The 20,431-nt window shown below is 27.9% G+C and overlaps 3 protein-coding genes across 3 annotated transcripts; 1 reads left to right on the forward strand and 2 right to left on the reverse strand.

Annotated features, from left to right (window-relative positions):
* Positions 1 to 257: 257 nt before the first annotated feature.
* LOC145741986 (uncharacterized) lies at positions 258 to 2,787 on the reverse strand. Its single transcript, XM_082559701.1, has 4 exons — positions 2,489 to 2,787; positions 2,179 to 2,317; positions 1,660 to 1,778; positions 258 to 1,421 (listed from the first exon to the last, which is right to left on the reverse strand). The coding sequence occupies exons 1-4, from the start codon at positions 2,738 to 2,740 to the stop codon at positions 1,092 to 1,094; spliced, it is 840 nt and encodes a 279-aa protein (XP_082415827.1). The 5' UTR covers positions 2,741 to 2,787; the 3' UTR covers positions 258 to 1,091.
* A 1,467-nt stretch (positions 2,788 to 4,254) lies between these two features.
* On the forward strand, positions 4,255 to 6,263 carry LOC145743045 (uncharacterized). Its single transcript, XM_082560917.1, has 2 exons — positions 4,255 to 4,523; positions 4,776 to 6,263. Exons 1-2 carry the CDS (start codon positions 4,280 to 4,282, stop codon positions 6,047 to 6,049), a joined length of 1,518 nt encoding a protein of 505 aa, XP_082417043.1. The 5' UTR covers positions 4,255 to 4,279; the 3' UTR covers positions 6,050 to 6,263.
* Positions 6,264 to 6,589: 326 nt separating this feature from the next.
* LOC145741520 (formin-like protein 2) lies at positions 6,590 to 20,124 on the reverse strand. The gene is made up of 21 exons (XM_082559116.1): positions 19,828 to 20,124; positions 19,417 to 19,500; positions 18,428 to 18,585; positions 17,367 to 17,450; positions 16,862 to 17,035; positions 16,163 to 16,291; positions 15,717 to 15,885; positions 15,463 to 15,573; positions 14,915 to 15,064; positions 14,406 to 14,507; positions 12,442 to 12,594; positions 12,168 to 12,330; positions 11,100 to 11,275; positions 10,758 to 10,899; positions 10,238 to 10,443; positions 9,707 to 9,943; positions 9,245 to 9,374; positions 8,887 to 9,020; positions 8,415 to 8,582; positions 8,139 to 8,325; positions 6,590 to 7,905 (listed from the first exon to the last, which is right to left on the reverse strand). Exons 1-21 carry the CDS (start codon positions 19,936 to 19,938, stop codon positions 7,799 to 7,801), a joined length of 3,075 nt encoding a protein of 1,024 aa, XP_082415242.1. The 5' UTR covers positions 19,939 to 20,124; the 3' UTR covers positions 6,590 to 7,798.
* Positions 20,125 to 20,431: the final 307 nt, after the last annotated feature.

The raw sequence follows: 20,431 nt of genomic DNA on the forward strand, positions 1-20,431 counted from the left end.
TACCAGGATATTGCAAGTACCTAGTATTTGGCAACTACCTGTAAAAAATCCTTTTCGTTTGGTTGTTATATTTAAATGCATGTTTATTAAAAATTGGCATTAAGCTTACATTTTGGCGAATTATGTATAATGATATCAATATCACGAAAACAAATTTAAATTTGGTTTCGTTTTTTTTTAAATTGCTTGTTTGTACATTAAAAATTAAACATTGATAATACATTTGGAAAAATTAAAACGATTTAAAAAAGGTCATTTTATTTTTACATTCTTGTTTGTTTAAGTTACGTTTTATGCATATATTTAATATATTGATTTATGTTTTTAAAATAATTAAATGATTTCGAACCATTATTTATTTATTAAATAAATCTAGTTATTAATTAAAAACACGGTTTAGTAAGTACATGCTTAAGCTTAAAAACCGCAGATATATACCTCTATAATTAAAATAGAAAGTTAAAAAAATACGCCAGCAGCGTGGTGTAGTAGTAAGAACATTTGCTACACCACATGAGGTTGTGGGTTTAATCCCCACTGCTCTAAAGCTGTAGCGCACTCGAGTAATGGGCTATAAACTGTATAAACTCCTGCTGAGTCAGCACTTAATCAGGAGCATAATTATCAGGCAATTATAATCTATAATATCCCAAACTACCACAGGCAACTCGAGACTAGGTCGGAGTAACTGATGTTTCTCTATGTTTAGGTCTCACATTCGACCTTCTCATATCGAGAATAAAGATATATACAAAAAATAAATAAAAACTTAGTTGTTGTTACAACTATTTAACTAAAAAAATTAAAGCAACAAGAATTAAAAAGAACTACCTTATGTACATCAACAAAACTTCAAACTATAAAAAAGTATAAGTATATAAAAAGTCACTAGCATGGTAATATTTCATTACATGAAGTTATTTACAAATGGAAAACAAATCTAAAATAAATAAAACTAAATTTGCTTTTGTTATAGGAAACTTAAAAGTTAAGTTCTTATAATAAATTTTGCATAGCGATTTTTTAAACTTTATAAATTATTATTACAGATTACACATAAATCAATCGAAAAAAAAAGTTTTTAACATTATTCAGAAAAATTTTTTCTTTGATAAATTTGTCAACAATTTTGATCCCCTTTCCACAAATTTGGCAACATTACAAAGCCAAGTCGAAGGCGAACAATTATACAATCTATAGGTGCCATAAAAACCTATACCAATGAAAAGACAAAGCGAGAATAACATTTCATGTTTCATTCGAAGATAGAATTTTTCTTTTCGAATCAGTTCCTTTATAATCTCAGCAGATTTTTCCTCATTTTGGAATTGCCCCTTCGGAATTGGAACACCAAGGAATTTACAAAGCGGACCCCAGCCATCATCAACATTGTAGATTAATAACTGATTTTTTGGAGCATTCTAAAAGGAGGCATTTAAAACACTAAGCATTTGTGAAATTACACATATAACATAAAAGCACGTAAATTTGTTAATTAATTAATTTTCAAACCACTTGAACATAAAATTAAAAACTTGCAATTTAACTAACAGGGTTTTTAAGAACAATTTATACTAATTTATTCAATAAAATATATACCATATATTTTTAATACATAAAATAAAAAACCAATTGTGTTAAATATAATTAACATTTTACCGCCTTAACAAAAGCATTGTGTCTTTTATAAGCAAGTTTGTAAATAGTTTCATTTAACTTTTGCATATTGACAAATGTACATCTTGCATCAACATGAGATACTCCAAACACTGCGCAAGCTAAAATAAATAAATCAAATTAAGGATGAAATTAAGCTAGTTAAATTATTTTAATAATATGGACGAAATATTTTCCTTATTTATTTAGTTTTTAATAATTATATGCAAATTTAATTTCGAATTAATCTTTTCACAAATAAATAAATTTTAAAAATATTTTGATACCTATAAAATGTATAGGCTATATAGGAATAAATAAATCAAATGTATTAAGTGTATTTTAAATGGGTGGAAATTTGGGTTTGATTTAATCCATTCAATCCTTTCAATAAAATTCGATTCATTTGATACACATAAATTTGATCAGGAACCTTGTCAATACCAATAGTTTAAACATCAAGTATTTGTATAAAATAACATGTCTGTGACCTGGTATAACATATTACGAATTTTTACTGACCAACATCGAGATTGTAGTTATTGAACTTGGCAAAAGAAGGAGACATTATTCTCAAGAGTGCCAAACTTTTTAGTTCACCAACTTTTTTTTGCATGCTATCAAACCATGTTTCTTCGTTTTTATGTAAAGTCAAAATAATCTAAGATAAAACAAATTGAAATTTAATCAATTTGGTTTTAACCCAACTTTACACATACCATCTTAACCAAATACAATAAAGCTTAACACTAAATACCAACAGACCAATAAACCAATTACCATACGCGTAACTAAAAGTATTCTAATTAACACTTTATTTACTGTAAAAGACCTTAGCATCAGGAAAAGCTTTTAAAATTTCTTCCCAGAAACAGCAGGCAGGAATATCAGAAACAGCATCCACATCTTTATACATTCGTTTAAAATCTTCTACTGTACCACCCTTTCTTAAGATTTTTATCCAATCATCCCTAGTTACTAGAAATTGCTCCATATTATCATGAACTTTATACCCCAACTTAGTTAAGGCCACTGCCAAGGCCTTTGTGCCTGTTTTTGGCATTCCAGCACAAATTACTTTCATAGCTTTGATTTAAAGCAACCCCGGGTACTTCAATCAAAACCTTAATAGCTTTATGATAGAAACAAAAAATAACTCACTATACAGTTACCAGAAGATTCGGCCTTAGGACGATTCGACCAGAAGATTCGGCCTGCAAATAACAACGGGGAGTCGCGACGAAAAGCCCGCGTATTATGTCAGCGTAATACCATCCCATATTTTAACGATGTTTAAAGTATAATTTTACTAAAAATACAATAAACACAAAAAAGGTTTTAATTTTTAATTTATGTGTTAATTTTTATAATACCTGTTTTTATGATGTATGCCTAAAACTAAATTTACATCGAGACTGACGATTATGGCTGCACAATTGTTCGACTAATCACTTTCGGTCTGTGAACATTTTTGCTAAACCGCAGAAAATTAGCAAGGTAAACCCCGCGTATAGTGCTAGCGTATATCATTTTATTTAAAACTACTATAAAGACACGAGATTTAGTCTGCAGAATTCAGAATTCTTCGCCTGGCGATGGGGAGTTTGCGGCATAAAGCCAGCATTTAATGTCAGCATCAAAAAATTTCCAAAAAAATGCAATTTTCAAGTGAGTTTTAACGACAAGATATGAGTTAGTTCTATATATTTTTTTCCCGTCGCATTGTTGTAATATTAATTATTATCATAGTTATTATTTACTTTTATCAATGTGTGAAAAACCAAAAAAAAACAAAAAACATACAACTGTTTGTTCGGTCTGCACTTTGCATAATTAAATAAAAAAAATATTTTTAAATTGTTAATTTGCACTTGTTAAAAGCACATTTAAGGCGATTTTCTCTTCTCTAATATATTTAATATCCTAACAACAACAAAAATTTCGTCAAGTGAACCTTTTACGAAAAATCATGTGACGTGACGATAGCCATGTTACAGAAAGCAACAATTTTAAATGTGACGTCATACAACGCAATCAAATCCGGTTACGTTTTTTACACTTGTATATAAAGGGTCTTACTTATTGTTATATAGAACCCTTCATATTATTTTGGGAAACTTTTGAGCTTATAATTCGTGTTGGAATGCGCAAGCGCTGAAAAAAATGAATTAATGACGTCACAAAAAGGTAACAATTGCACAATGTACCACAATTGAGACGGATTTGCCAACAAGCAGCGGCACTTAAAAGTTAGTCATTTCCGTGTAAAAAATAATTCACCATTTCTATGACGTCACAGTGTAACAATATAACATTTTATGTTTGTATGACACTCAAATGAATATCGAGCACACATTGTTATGTGACCCTTAAACCAATTGAAAAAATATATTTATAACTGGTATTTGTTTTTTGCTTTGTTTTAGATATAAAAAAGTTGCTATATAGCAAGGGTGTGTCATAGTTATTGGACAACATATTATGGTTAATATAACCGTAAGCATAAGGAAAACTGGAAAAGCGCTAATTAAAAGTTTTTGTCAAAAAAATCAACAATGTGTCAAAAAAATTAAATTAAAAATATTTTATTTTAGAATTAGAATTTTTATATCGAAATTCGATCATGATGTCACAGGTAATTGTCCTATCTATTAACGTTTTAACTATTTTTCTTGTGACGACCCCTGGTTTGACCCAAGCATTTGCTCTGACCCCAAGTTCTTTTGGATTTGGCATGCAGGATCTTTTTCCCATGGTTATGGGAGACTGGGAAGACAAGCCAGACTTAATGTGGGATAGGATGGCAGAAGAGTGGACAGAAGAATGTCCGGAGGTGGAAATGTGCATTTACGGAATCGACGATGGAGGTATTGTTAAATAAAATTATTTTTAAAAAGTGTTTTTAAGTGTTAACTAAACACAACATTTTTCTGTAAAACATCTTGTTCTTGTGGCAACATTTTTTTTGTAAAACATCTTGCTCATGGTTGATTAAACTTCAGTGAAATTAACAATTTCTACATAATCTGTTTTTAACATTAAAGAGTACAATGAAATAAGCTTAATTGTTGTGTCTATGCTAAATAAATATTTAAAATAATGACATTTTCTTTTTTCAGACGAGGACACATGCCCTTCTTGCAAACTAGGCCCCGGAGAAAAATGCGGGGGTTTTATGGAGACCGGATGTGGCAATGCTCTTATATGTAAAATGTTCGATCCCTATAGTGTTGAAGGCAAGTGTGTACTGGAAGCTGAATTTAAGTCAAGAGTAGAAGGGGAATCCTGTGGGGACTTCGAAGGAGAATGTGTAGGCGACTTCCGGTGTAGAATCGATCAAGATCCGATGTCGTTTATGTTTGGTTGTTCTACACCCAGTGGAACCTGCGTTTCCCAGGAGAATTTTAATTCACGTGATCTTGGTGAAACATGCGGAGAATTAGCGGGCGAATGCAAAAAAGGGTTAACCTGTACTCCTGACATGTTTCCCTGGATGCCCACTACATGTAAAGCCACAGACGACGTTCCGTCACCTGATGGGTTTACTATAATCCCAGAAATGATAATACCTGAAATTACATTTTTAGAAACTATGGAGTCGCCATTAGACGACGAAAATAATAATGAACCGACGACGTCGGAACTTATCGACGAAAGTGATTACGTCTCAACAACGTCAGAAACAAACAATGACGACGATTATGAAGATGCAATCAAAGTTTCGACTATATCAAATGTTCCAGAGCCTTTAGATTTGGAATTTGATAAAATGTTAGATAAAATTCTTGAAGAAATAATTATTCCTGAAATGATAATGGAGGAGGAGGAATCTCACTTTCACCTTGAAAACTTATTTGGTGAAGGTATTGATCTGGATAAGGTGCCTGAATTCGAAATATTCGAAATTGTAGAAAAAGAAGATCCATCTTCTACCGACGAAAATGATTTACCGCTAGATAATGATGTTGAGTTATCCGAAATCGTAGGTTACAATTTGGAAGAATTACTAAGTTCTTTTCTTGAAGAGCCCACACCGGTTACAGAAGACAGTTTAGACCAAAATGTTATTCAGGACAACAACAACTTTAAACCGAATTCTAACCTTTTCTTTTTACCTGGCGAATCTAATATTATTGTTCCTCAAATCAAGTCAATTGATAGCGTAACTCCCATTGTCGATGATGTCACTGCATTGGATTATGACGCAACTAGTTCGGTTAATGACATTATACCCAATGCGGAAGATTTGCTTCCTACCAAAGACGAAATACTAATTCCGGGTGTTGATGACATAACCACAATGGAAGTTGACGCAAAATCGATGGTCTCGTTTAACAGCGACAATTTTCTGAATCGGGATGACACCCCCGCGTTTTATGTTGATCAACTTTAGATTTCCAGTACCATGCTTTAATTTTTAGTTTTAAATTTTAGTACAGCTTATAATCATTGTGGCTTGGTTGTATGACGTTTTGATAGCCATGATTTGTTTGTCGACCATTTAAGGTCGTTTTTTGTCAGGTGTTAACGCCATTCTATGGTTTTTTTTATTATATCTTCGTTTGAGGAACAAACTTGATTTGTTAAATAAAATCTTAATTTGGGTATTTTTAAAATTTTTTATTAAACAGGAATGCCAACCAAAATAACTTCGGTCCAATATATGCGACATTTTCATGATAATTTCAGTTTTCTTAATGTTAAACTGAAATATTGTTTTGTAAAGTTCTACTAAAAAGAGACGTATTTTTATATTAATTTATACACGAAGTGGTGAGGCAAAGATCAATTTTTAATACTAGGAATCAAACCTATGACCCAATGCAGTAAAGTTAAGTTCTTAAACTAAGTTTGTTTTGTTACGCCTAATATTTGTTACTTTTGCTAAAACATGTTTATACACCAAACACTTCATGTAGTTTCACAATTTAATTATTTTTGAAGCTGTTGAAATACTGCAGCATAACGACATAATAACATGAAAAGGACGGATTTTAAACGAATGTGTCTATAAGTTATTAACAAGAGAAACGCAATGATTAAAACATGATTTAAGGCACAACAGTATATAATATTTAAAAGATGTACAGACAATAGCTTCTTATAAAGAAATATTTTTATAAAAATGTACCAGAAATTTGTCAACAAAAATACAGAAATGCATAATAAAAAAATAGAATGGCAACAGTTAAAAGCAAATACATAGATGTAGAGTGTGTTTTAACTATAAATTAAATATTAAAAATAAGTAACACTTAATATAACATTTTGCTGTAAAACTTTTTTAACTAATAAAGAGATCACTACAGTGTTAAATTTTAACTTATTAATGCTTTAAACCATAAATTACTTAAACACTATGAAATATGTATTATTGCTGACATAACACTATTATGTGCAAAAACACTTTGTACCATTACAAACAACAAAATAAAAATGCAATATATTCATTACATCAAGCAAGTGTAAAAGACATAATTCTAAGTTAAGAATATTGGTATCCTGTTTAAGAGTGAATTAGTATTGTTCGTTTACTACATTTAGGTATATGAAAGAATACAAAAATTATACTGGAAAAATTTAAATACTAAAATATATATTTATGCACCGTCACGAACTAATTGGTCTTAAATTAACATTTTAAATACAGAAAAAACAATTACTTACACATTAAAGGGTAGTAAAGGGAATTTGTGTTTCATAATCAGGCAGTGAAAAAAAACAAATAGGTAGAAGTTTTTTATTAGTCGTAATATTATTGAATTCTAAAATGTTTGAATGTGAATACCTCACTAGCACAGAAAAAATCTTGCTGTTGCATGAAAAAAATTAAATTAAATTGTTTTACTTACACAAAACGAGAAAAAAAACATTTATTCGTTTTAAATTTAGTTGCCACCAAATTAATAAAATTAGGAATACTTAATGCGAATCTTATAATATTTGTTGATTACAAAACAATGCCAAATAATGCTCACAAAAAACATGAAAATCCATTGTTATTTCACAATGCAACTGGTCAGCTATTAACATAAGCATGGTCATTATATCCACGTTTTTAGGTATCTCTGCAGTTTAGCAAACATTGTAGCCGTGTAGTGCATTGCTATAACCTATAACCATGGTGATACTACTATGGGTATTATAGCATGGTTGACATTTGAGCAGTTTTAGGAACCTCAACCCTGTTTTTTTTCCGAAAACTTCTAAGAACTGTGTCTTCCCTTCGATAAGGTTCAGATTTAATGTCTAAAAAAAAATTTTAAATAACCGAACAACTCATATTTAAAGCACATAAATAATATATATATTAATTTTAAACTTGGAACTAACTTTACGATGCATATATATATTATGTAATGTATTAGTATTATTATGTTTATAAGTATTATATTTGGACAAATTCGTGACAAATAACCACATAATTTAAGCCTTGCAATTAATAACAACAAATAAAACAACCAAAAATTTTGAAAACTTACAATTAATATTGTCCTCAATCGCACCATCTTTACTTTCAACTGCTCTTCTATCTTTCTTTCTCTGTTTTGATCTTAGTTCGTTAATTAGTTTTTGTTCTCCTCCCTTTAAGTTTTCCCTTTCTCTTTTTCTTTGCTCCTTCTCTTCCAGTTTCTCTTGCGCCCTTCTCTCTTTTTCCACTCTCTTCTCCTAAGTGAAAAAATAAACATCATATTTTGTTACAAAACAAATTAAAAATTTTTAGTAGTTTTAGAACAACATGTTTTTGAAACACTAACATCAGCAATTTTCCAGTTTTCAAGATCTTGTTCAGCTTTTTTGTAAGCATTAATAAATCGGTCAACCATTGGAAAGAAGGTCTCAGGTGGCATTGATTTAGTAGTTTCACCAAAATATTCAACAACTTTTTGGTAAGCTTCTTGTGCTGTGTCTGCATCTTGAAGAACCTTTAAACAATGTAGTTTTATTTTCTAAATGATTTAAAAAAATAATTAATTAGTAAATTCTGTTATAGGTGAGGAAAAAGCATGTAAACAAATGAAAAGTAACACATCAGAAACACACAAAAAAACAGATATCAACAAAATTAAATGTGCAGTTTACTCTGCAGAAATAGAAAAAATATATTAAGAGTGAAGACAAAATACTTTAATTAAGGTACCAATAGTAACACTTTTAATAGAATGAAAAAAATGCTTAATAGAATAAAAAAGCCAGTTTATCTTATTTTACAAGTATACAACATTTTACCTTATGTACTCTTTCTTCCGAATTTTGTAAAAACTCCTTTAAAATAGGATGTTGATGTTCTTCAAACTCGGCTTTAGTTAATCTCATTCCCTTCCTAATACTTCCAACATCCATTAATATGTTGTCCATAGACACTTTAAAATGAGATATATAAAAAATTTATTTATTTTACTTCTATTACAACAACATTTCAATATTTATTTGGCTAATAAGCCAGAGTTTAATATATATATATTTTTTTTATAAAAAAAAATTATAAAAAAAAGTTAATCTAATTTAAAAAAATATGTACCAAAAATTAGAAAACTCCAAAAACGGCATAACCTTATTGTCATTTAAGCAATAAATAAAAAAGTACCTTTACTGGCTTTGTCAACATATCTTAGTTCCTTGTAAAAGTGTCTGATATCAGAATAATAATTTTCGATAACATTAGCAATGTAATGTAATAAGGTTTGTCTCTTATCTGTAGATTTTGTGTCAATTAACTAAAAATAAAAAGTTGTATCATTTTAGGTTAAAAATTAAATTAATAAAATTAGCAGTTAAGGATATGATGAATTTTAAATGTCTATTTAAACACTTTTTACTTTTTTTGCCCCAATTAGGTTTTTTAATAACTATGGTTTAATTTAAGCCCGGTTTATAACAACCAAGACTAATTTAAAGTGAAAGTGGTTTTAAAATTGAACTATAGTTGCACAGTTCTCCAGTTTGTAAATTGAAACAATTAAATATTTTATTTGATCAAAAACTATTAACAAATTCATGTTAACAGTTTTAAAAAAATAATCTCTTAATTAAACCATAAAAAAATTACCGCATCTAAGCTCTGTAGTTTGAAGCCATAAACTGCACCCCTCTTTGAGCTGTTCATATAATTTCCAAAAGCAAGGATAACTTCAAGAACTTTCTTAAGGGATTGCGAAGATTTTATTGACATTGAGGCAGCAATAACAGCAGCTAGTTGAGGTGTTAGGGACATGACATTTTCATTGAAATTTCCAATAAATATCATGATGTTTAGCCGCTGTTGTAATCGTTCTACTCTTCCAAACTAAGAAGACATAATTTTTTTAAACTTTTGATAGCAGAAATATTATATAAAGGACTAATTTACCTTATAAAAGCAGAAATATTACAATTTTTTTTTTATTAAACAATAAATTTAAAACAACAAAAATAAATAGATATTTTTTGTAACACCTAACTTAGTTATGTTTTAGCTAGTATTTTAAATATTTTTAAAATTTGCAAATACAAATTTGCTTAAAAGCGTAATTTAAACTACAAATATTGTAACTAAAATATTAAAAATTCTACTTCCTTAAAACCTTAAATTATCACTTACAAGCCACATAAATTTGTCCTCTGCAGCCAAATCGTCAAATGATTGTCCAGATTTCTCATAATCCTTAAAAGCTTTGAGTTCATTATCCTTGGGAATAAACTTGGGCAACATTTCAACAAACTCAAGAGGTAAACTCTTAAGATCGTAGCTGTAAACAGCATGACAAATGTCATCTGTGCTCATTCCTATCTTGCGAAGTGTGATTGCTAAAAATTGTATTTTTTACTTCATTTTTATGTAATTATGTAAACAATATGAGCTGTTTTACATCATATAAAAAATAAGCAATTTTTAAAAAAATATTGTCTAATCACAAAAAAAATGCACACAATGTTTCAACTATAGATTTAAATGTTGTAGAAACTATAAATATCAGAAAAAAGTAAATGTTGTGGAAACTATTAATAATAAAAAATTATTTATTTTTAAACCCATTTAAAACCTAACAAGCTTTACAAATAATATGGGTGTTTTTTTGCATGACTTTAAAAAAAGACTTCTAAAACAATATTAAACTTACAAATATTTTGAGCTCTAGTATTATCGATGAGAGAAGTTCCCCTTTTAGCTTTAGCCTCAACGAGTTTCTGTAATCTTTGACGATCAGCTTCGGAGTCCTGAGCTTTCGTTTTAAACATTTCTTCAAACTCACCCATGTCCAACTGAATAAAAACATATTTTTATAAGCGTATTTTAAATTAATAATTGGTTAAACAACCACAAAACACTAAAACAAAAACTAAAACTTTATTTAAATGCAATGGCAGTAGGATTTAATAGTATATAATATTATTTAGATGCAATTTCTCTATTAAAATCCAACTTCAAAAACAAATGACTAATAAAAATAAATATTCAATACCTCATTAAGAACAGCATCATCATCTAACTCATTAAATATTGTTCCGGCTACTTGGTTGGGTCTTAATGCACTCCAGTTAAGAACAGGCAACCTGTATTTGGGTTGATGACGTTGTTTTGCTTTTAAACCTCCCGGTAAATTAGGTTGGCCGGGTAGTTTGGGTACACCAGAAACACCTTTAATTTAAAAAATTATTTCAAAGGTAAGTAACAAGTTAAACAAAATCAGGTTTTTATTTTATCAAAATTTATTAACTATAAAGATTCAAAAGATCAATTAAAAAATTAATTATCAATAATTAATTTTTTACTAACAAATGTATATAAGGTATATAAACACTATGTTATATTGTTAAGAAATAGTAAGTAATTCAGACTATAAAGTTAAAGTACCTATTCAATATTTAATGCAAATAAATTTATTTTTTAACAATAACCCAATACTTAAATTATTCTTGGTTTAAATTATTTAAATAATAGTTTAAAACTAATTATTTAAAATAAACACAAAATAAAACAACCAAAATCTAAACATAAAATAATTGGTTTCTTGTATCAAAAAACAATTATTTAAAAAAATAAAATTATTTATCTTAGTTATACAATCAACAGACAACAATAATTTTCACAAACAATAATGCTTACATTGTTTTTTCCTGTCATCTACTATTGTGTAAGCAGTATTAAAAAATACAACTAGTTTTATATACCACCATATAAATTTAAAAAATATAAATAATCTACAGTATCACCAACTAAATAATAATAAAATAAATATTTGATAATAGTTGTAATATTTACCCAATCTAAAGTATTTACAAATTTCAGTTTGAACCAAAATTTGTAACTAATATGAACCTTAAGTAACCCTTTCAGTTTTCAATTAACCAGGTAATAACGGGGTTAAATTAGTTTTTATGTGTAATTGGTGTTCAAGTAGGAAATCATTCAAAATAACATACTAAACAAAATTTTAAGGCTACCTTAAGGTCAAAATTCCATAATGATGTAATTTAAACAAAGCAAATGTATATATTAGTATTATATAACAAAGAAGAAAAATACTTACCCAACATAGGAGGAGGTGGAATCTCACCAAGTTTGGGAGGGGGGGGTATTCCTCCTGACAACATTGGTGGTGACGGGATAAGGGTGGGTGGCGATGGGATTTGTGTAGAGGAAGGTGGAATATTGGGAGATGAGCCGGTCTTGTTAAGTGCAGATGTTGGATCCTAAAAAAGTTTTGCAAAATTAAAAACAAAGTTGGGTAATAAAATCGCAAAAATCATTATATTTATAAAAAAAATTAAAAATTAAAACATTTTAATAAAATAAAATTTAACCTTTGTTTTAATTTTGAAACCAAGAGAATTATCTTCTGGATCAGGTAATTTTGGAAGGTTTGATAAACCTTTAGACAAGTTGTTTGTTTGCCCAAAGTTGCTTGGTGCTTGCGGTTGTTGAAGTTGGACATTATTGCCTCTTTGTTTAGATGCCTACAAATAACAACATACTACTCAATTCTTAGTAAATGTTTAAAATTAATCAATAAAAAAAAGTATTGTTATAAGTAGAATTACAAATTGCACAACAATTCAAAATATGTACTTTGTCAAAAATATTACATGATAAAGTTATAAATAAAAGAACTAAAGAGTTACAAAACTTTCTAAACAAAAAACAACATTTTGCATGCATCCATTTACTTTATAAACAATTTAAATAAAACAGCAAGGTTTGCTAACTTTAAGGATGCAATACATCTTAATGTTAAAAAAAAGTTACGTTAAAAATATTTTTATTAATTTGAAGGCAAATGCAACCTAGTACAAAAGTAAAGTAACAGGCAAGCACACAACACAATGATGCAAGTACATGACTTAATGCAGTTTGACCATGCCATGTCAGTTTAACAACCTCTTTTAATTCATTCAGTGATGTATTTGATAAACTGATTGATTTTTCTTCTGTATTTTCACTAATTGGTGGAAGCATTACCATGGCACTTTTGTCCAAAGATTTTTTACAATTTATATCCTGTTTATGATTTTCGAATGACAGTTTTGGATCAAATAATTCATTGTGTAAATTCATGCTAAATTTTTTAACAGCACTATTTTTATCTTGCTCTCTGCCAATATTAGGTAAAACTTGATATTTAGACAGAAAGTTTTTTCCTTCAAAGACCTCATTATTACAAAATAGAGCATTTTTCAACGAAGGTTCACTTGATAAACTTTGTGAAGTACTGTCGCTCGAACTTGTTGTCGTTTTCGCAATGCTTGACCCTGGTGACTGGGCCCCCGTGAAAATGGGTAAAGGAGATAAAATACTTTCCTCACTAAAATTGGGTAAAGATAACCCATGCAGAAAACTAAATTCTGGGTCTATTGCAAATGAATTATCAATACCAATGCACAAAGGCTTTTGTATGGAATCATTGGAATAATTTTGATATGGATCTGATCGATTAATTTCACCTGATTTTAAATTGTATGAATCTGTTGTAGGATTAGTATTTTCAATACTTTGATATTGAAATGAGTTATCAGAAGTGAACCCGTTGGCACTATTTATTGTGCTACTAGATGTTGAGGTTGTCGCTTTTAGACTTTTTTCGCCAAATTTGTTTTTAATTTCAAATTCATATTTGTTCGTATCAACATTGAAATTATATAGATTTTCATTTCCGTATTTCTGCAAAAACTGTGTTTCGATAGAATGGTCTTCTTTATTAAAATTATCATTTTGTGCTAAAAGAAGCCTTTCATTTTCAGCAAAATATATGTCTTGATGCCTTTCATTCCAATACTGGCTATGGTTTACTTGATATTCATCATTCATCCATTGATCAGGTGGCAAATACTGAACTCTGCTATTGTTTACTAAAAGATTTCTAGTAGTATTGCTTTCCTGCCATTCACTAACTGGAAAGTAATACCCTATGATGTCATCGTTTTTGTGTCTAATATCATCACTGAAGATGTTATCACTCATATACTCATATGATGTAGTGTTGGACTATTTTAGTGAAAATGGGAAATGATCCAAAAGCATGAAGTGAATGAAATGTAATTGATAATGGTTTTATGAACGTTCTTTTTAAATAAACAAAACAAATTTTAACAACAGACTTATTAATTTCAAGATAATCAAATATGATTTTTAAAAGGAAAAATCAATACAGCAATACACCAAACTAAGATAAATACAAAAAGCCAAATTATTATGAAATGATTAAAGCCTTAATAAAACAACAAGTTAATAAATCTATTGTTTAATACTAAAATCAAAATAAACTTAGTACCTTTAATGTATGTAGTTCATGAGAATTAGAGGACAGTTGCTTTTCAAGTTGAACAATTTTAGTCATATTTTCATATTCCTGTTCTTGGAACTTCTCATTAAGCTAAAAACATAATTATAAAATCCTAAAAAAAATGCATTTAGTAAAGTTTAGCATTTCAACAAAAAAGTCAAGTCATATACATATTAGCATTAAATGTATATAAATTAACAGTCGTGCCTCAACAAAACATCTATTGTCAAAATTGTCAAACTAACAGGTTTATAATACTACCAACATAAAAATAAAATACAACCCGAAACATAGATACAAGTTATAATACTTACATAATACATATCATCATCACTTGGCTATTTTGTTAGCACAAAAGTAATTCAAATAAGTTATTATTTTAATACGATGCAAAAAGATTATGTTAAAATTATATTTTTGTACATGTAATAAAACGAGTTTTTAACTTATAATTTTTTCTAATAATAATATCCAAAAAAATTAACTGTAATACTTACTTCCAGTAATTGGTCCTCGAGATGTTCGACCCTCTCCAAGGCATCGATTTTCATTTCAGAGTCTTCCAGTAAAGATCCAACATTAAACATGTTGTCTAAATAAGCCTGAATTTGAATTTTTAATCGATCATTATCTGTGTCACGAATTTCCTGAAAAATAAAAAATAGTGTACAGCAATGATACTAAAAAATCACTTTTTTGCTTAATAAGTAACTATGCATTTTCCTTGTTTTTTTGATTTAGGACAAAAATGCATTAACGGGATTTGTTAGGTCTGCTGTCAAACTTTTATTAATTGTCATTGTGTGTTGTTTCCAAAATAACATCAGTAACTGTCAAAAAGCTGACAAACTTATTGTTAACAAATATAATTGATAAAGCTGTTACAAATACATTTTTCCATTTAAATAAAATAAAAATCTTATTTAAAAAACACATTCAATAATTTCAGGTAAATGTACAAATAATTAGTATCAATAATTAAAAAATGTTTACATGATTAATTTTTATAATTTTTTTATAATTTTTTTTTTTAAATAATTTTTACCTCTAAATATGAGTCCAAGCCAAGTAAAGTGAACTCATGTTGTAAGTGAACTCTGAAATTCATATCTTCCACTGAGTTAACTACGATGTTAATAAACTGCATACATGACACCTAAAACAACAAATGTAATTGATAATAACAAGATATAAACAATTATTATTATATTAAAAAACAGTAACTTAAGATAAATAATCAACGGCATCACGCAGTTGGTGATGCTTTCAGACAAATTTAAAAAAATTAACTAAACAAACCATAAAATCAATGTTATCCAATTCGGTTCTAAAATAATACATCAGTTTGGTGAATCTTTTTGGTTCATTACATATTGCTTTAAAATTATCAAAAGCTTGTAAAATGATATCATGACCCCCTCTCACTAAACAAGCTGCAGCTAGCAGTTCAACAACTAATGATTTGGTTCTATGAAAAAAATATTGTTTTGTAATTTTTTTTAAATATGAGATAAATTTGTTCTTTATTTTTTTTATTACAGGTAGAATTAAAACACTTAATATTTTTTGTAATATTTCTTAGTAATAATGTTCACCACATTCTGTTTTTTTGTAAGCAGAAACCACTAGTTTAGAATTAGAAATAAAGTTTAACAAAACGAATGTTTTTGTCATTTATCATTACACGTTTAAAGATATTGTACAATATTACAATTTTAATCTAAAAAATAGGTTATAATTATTACCTTAAACTTCTGTTGTTAAGACTGAGAGCAATTTCATTAATACATTGCGGATGTGCCATTACCATATTAAAACCATACTGGTAGTTCATAATGGCTCTTAAACAAGTTATACACACATGTACATCATCTCTAAATAAATAAAATATATATACTTTTATTTTATGTTTTAAAATATGTTAAACTGTATTTTATAGGCTAATCAAATTTTATTTAAACAGTAACATAGCTTAAAAGATATAAAAACATGATATTATTAATTTAAGTGTTTAAGGGCTTCAAAAGTATGGTAAAATTTACATAATAATATACAGAAAAGATTTGTAGTTATAATAAATAAATACAAAGTTATAATTTAATTACTGAGCAGATATTTTTTTAGTTGATCACATTGTTAATATTGATTTATCATAAAAGATTTGCATTATTGTGCTTACACAACCGATTTTAAAACATACCTAAAGTGTTAAACACACAACAGTATGCCTAGAAAATAATTAAAGGCATTTAAAAATAATTAAACCAATACATGTAATTAAACAACTGTAAGGTTTAGATTTCCAACTGCTTGTTTTTAACTTTAAATCTTTCAGATTAAATAAATATTTAAAAAAAGGCAATTTAAGTTTTTTGTGAAAAATAAAATAATATCGTTTTATAGCCTAAATGTTTTTATCAATCAAACAAAATAACTTTTCTGACCTGTCCATAACAGCTCTTGAATTTTTTAAAGTTCTTCGGTTTGGTAAAGTCATTGACCTTGTTATTTTGGTGGAAGATTTTGTAACCTTTAAACTCATGGTACTGCCCACAGTAAGGTCACCCGTACTGCCCATACTGTGAGACGTAGAAAGGTTTGGAGTCTCAGGGTCATATCTGTAAAATTTAGTAAAATGTTAAGGGCCACTGCTAATAATATTTTAAAAATAGAAAAATTTAGATAAAGCCTGTAAATAAAAGAAAGATAAAATTTGGGTACAAATTATTGACTATAACCATTGCTATTCTAAATTAAAATCAATGACAAAGCTTTAAATTTTAAAATAAAATTTAACCTAAAAATAACTAGGTTACTATAAAAGTTTTAAATACAACAAATTTATCAGTGAAACACAAATAACTAGCAAGTGGCCTTTTTAAAATGATTTAGCTTTTTTTATAAAAGTATATCAATAAAGCATTTAAAGTAAAGGTTTATATAACTTACATAATTGCATATTGGGCAAATCCTAGATAATTAACAAGAACATCTAATCCTTTATTTTCCTCATTTAAAAACTCGCGAAGCCAACTGCAATACAAAAAAAGTTTATTAAATATTCTACTAATGGCCATTTTTTTTACCAAATATTCATTAGTTTCCAACGATTTTTATTTAATACATATATGTATTTAATATTATTTAGGCATAATTTTTCAAATTTTACAATGCCACTATATACATATATTTATACATAAATTTGTAGTAAAAAAAAGTCAATTAAGTCAGATGATCATTTTTAAGTTTACTAGGGAGTTAAATTGCCATGAAAAAAGTGACTTAGTTAATTAAAAATAATGCATCAGTTTAGTGCTTATCTTACATAATGTTGTGTTTAAAAACTAAAACTAAAACATTGATTTTATCTAACCACAACCCTTCAACAGTTTTAAAGTAAACATAAGTACCTAAAAAATAGGTTTTATGACATTCAGTCATAGGAAACCATATTGTTTAAGATAGGTAAATATTTCATACTCCACTTGATAGTTTACTGGACTTATGTCTGAATATTTAGTATATATGTACACTAAAATTAGGTTTTGTTTTATTTTTAGATATGCTATATATAAAACAGAATTAATATATGTTTATTTACAATAGCTGTTTAAATACAACATTTTTTTCTTTTTTTGTATATATTTTTATCCTCGATGTGGGAAAGTCGAATGCGCAACTTAAACATAGAGTAACATTTGTTACTCCGACCCAGTCTCGAGTTGCCTGTGGCAGTTTGGAATATTATAGATTATAATTGCCCGATAATTATACTGCTGATTACGTTGCTGGCTCAGAAGGAGTTCGTACCGTTTATAGCACCTTACACAAGGGTACTACAGCATAAAATCAGTGGGGATTAAACCTACAACCTCATGTGGTGTGTAGCAAGTGTTCTTACCACTACACCATGCTGTCAGTACCACTACACCATTTTAATACTTACCCTTTTGTTTTATATAAAAATGTTAAAAATTTTTAAAGTTTAATTATTGTTAAAAAATATTCACCCAATGTGATTTGTTCTTAATGATATTTCCAAGTCCCTCAGAGTTTTAGTAGATTCTGCCGCTCGCTTTCGAAATCTTTTCCTTCTTAATGTAGGGTCCAGGTAGGAATTAAGACGTTCAATATAGTAAGAAGGTGGATTCTTGGCAGTTACTTTGTCCTAAAAAATAAAGTTATTACTTTTATTATCTAATGCTATTTTTTTTGGCAATTATTAAAGTTTTAGAAGTTTTTAAGTAAGTAAACTATAAACAATGATATCTTGTACAGAACTTAATTAAATCCAGCAGGACTAACTAAGTTAATTACAACCAAAAGCTAATACACAAAATACAAAAATAGACAATTCTTACTGGTAAAACTCATGTATAAATAAGTTGAGTTAATTGATTTTAACAACAAATATTGCCATGAAAACAGATTTTAAAATATATGCTTGCTTTACATAAATATTGTACTACCTTTTTTTGTTAAAAAACTTTTTTTTTACTGGTAAAAATAACTTTATTTTTTAAAAACTTAACATTTTTGGATTAAACAACGCACCTTTGAAAATGACTTAAAAGACAAGCGAACTACCTTTTCCAAAACCGATAAAACCCCTTGTAATGCCATAATTGTTTAGAAATTAAAAAAAAATAAACCATTCAGTGTCAATTTGACTAAAATTTAACTTTGACAATTTTAAAATTGGCACCTAATAAAAAACTACACCTGGTTAAAACCTGTTATTTGTGATAATATACAATCCATGATAAAACAACCACACCAATATTGTAATAGGCTACCCTTCTCAAATAGTTTAGCGTGCAAACTCAATAAAAATCTTGTTAAAAAGGGTTTGTTACAAACATAATGAATAATTTATTATAATTTTTTACCAAAACTAAGCACAGATTTTTAAAATTAATAATTTAAACAATAATAGCAGATTTAGGAGTCTTATCTTAATTAAACATAAATAAATCATTATTTGTAAACAAATTTTCACCTGGTCACAAATTAATTCCCATTTCTTTTTGTCATCGTATTTATTTAAAACCTTCACCTTATCTGCAGGAAGGTTCATACACTCCTTTTAGAAATAAAACAATATATTATTATTTTTAAATTCACAACAATTCTTAGATAATTTTAATTAAAAATAATTTTATTTATAATGCTCCCTTAAATTAATTCCAACAATAATAAAATTAGTTTTTATGCTATAATTGATTTTAGTGTAGCATATATTGTCGATGCTTGTGACACAAATAATAAACTTCTGGTTTTGGGTAAGCTTTAAAATTTGCCTTTCATATTAAAATAAAAATATATATTTAAACCATAAATAATTACCTATTTAAGGTGGTACTTAAATAAAAAAAAATGTTTTTGTAACAAATATTAAAAAAATATATACCAAAACTTTTTCAAATCTGTCTTCAATTTCCCCCGAACTTGGCATAGGAAGTTTAAGTGGAGTATTGTAAGTTCTATAATCTCTCATTCTTGTGCTTTCTGCGTTACCCATATTTTCGTTTAAGTTAACTTGTTGTTTTTTTATTAAAAATCCTTATCACATTATTATGCATAGGCTGATTTGTTGATTATCTACTGAGTGACTTTCTTTACTAATTCCAATTTCAATACAAAAATAATTCCAAAAGAGTAGAGGTGTAAATAAAATTAAAAATATTTAAATAAAAATTAATCAAAAATTTTCTGCAAAACATTACAACAAAAAGTTGTTTAAAATTTAAAAGAATAAAAATTAGTTAGGGATCAAACACCAACCATTTAATTATTATAACCAAAAACCTAATAAGATTTTCATAGTAACTTATATATTCAATAAATGTGATTTTAGACACGTAAAATACGATATTAACCTGTGTTAGTTATTTAGTCAAAGAAAATTGCCTGAAACGTCATTAAAGAAATCTAAGAAAAAGCAATTTGCCTGAGGCCAAAACGATATTGAATTTCAAGAACGTATAAGAATAGCACCGTGTCTATTACAGTAT

The sequence above is a fragment of the Corella eumyota genome, chromosome 2, assembly GCF_963082875.1.
Source record: "Corella eumyota chromosome 2, kaCorEumy4.1, whole genome shotgun sequence".
Lineage (NCBI taxonomy): Eukaryota > Metazoa > Chordata > Ascidiacea > Phlebobranchia > Corellidae > Corella > Corella eumyota.

Coding starts and splice junctions, on each gene's coding strand:
- LOC145741986 (XM_082559701.1), bottom strand. CDS start 2,740: ATGAAAGTAATTTGTGCTGGAATGCCAAAAACAGGCACAAAGGCCTTG. Junction 2,318..2,488: donor AAGCTTTTCCTGATGCTAAG/GTCTTTTACAGT, acceptor GTTTTATCTTAG/ATTATTTTGACTTTACATAA. Junction 1,779..2,178: donor TAACTACAATCTCGATGTTG/GTCAGTAAAAAT, acceptor TATTTATTTTAG/CTTGCGCAGTGTTTGGAGTA.
- LOC145741520 (XM_082559116.1), bottom strand. CDS start 19,938: ATGGGTAACGCAGAAAGCACAAGAATGAGAGATTATAGAACTTACAAT. Junction 12,595..14,405: donor ATGAACTACATACATTAAAG/GTACTAAGTTTA, acceptor TGTTATTTGTAG/GCATCTAAACAAAGAGGCAA. Junction 8,326..8,414: donor AAAACTGGAAAATTGCTGAT/GTTAGTGTTTCA, acceptor TTTTTCACTTAG/GAGAAGAGAGTGGAAAAAGA.
- LOC145743045 (XM_082560917.1), top strand. CDS start 4,280: ATGATGTCACAGGTAATTGTCCTATCTATTAACGTTTTAACTATTTTT. Junction 4,524..4,775: donor TTACGGAATCGACGATGGAG/GTATTGTTAAAT, acceptor TTCTTTTTTCAG/ACGAGGACACATGCCCTTCT.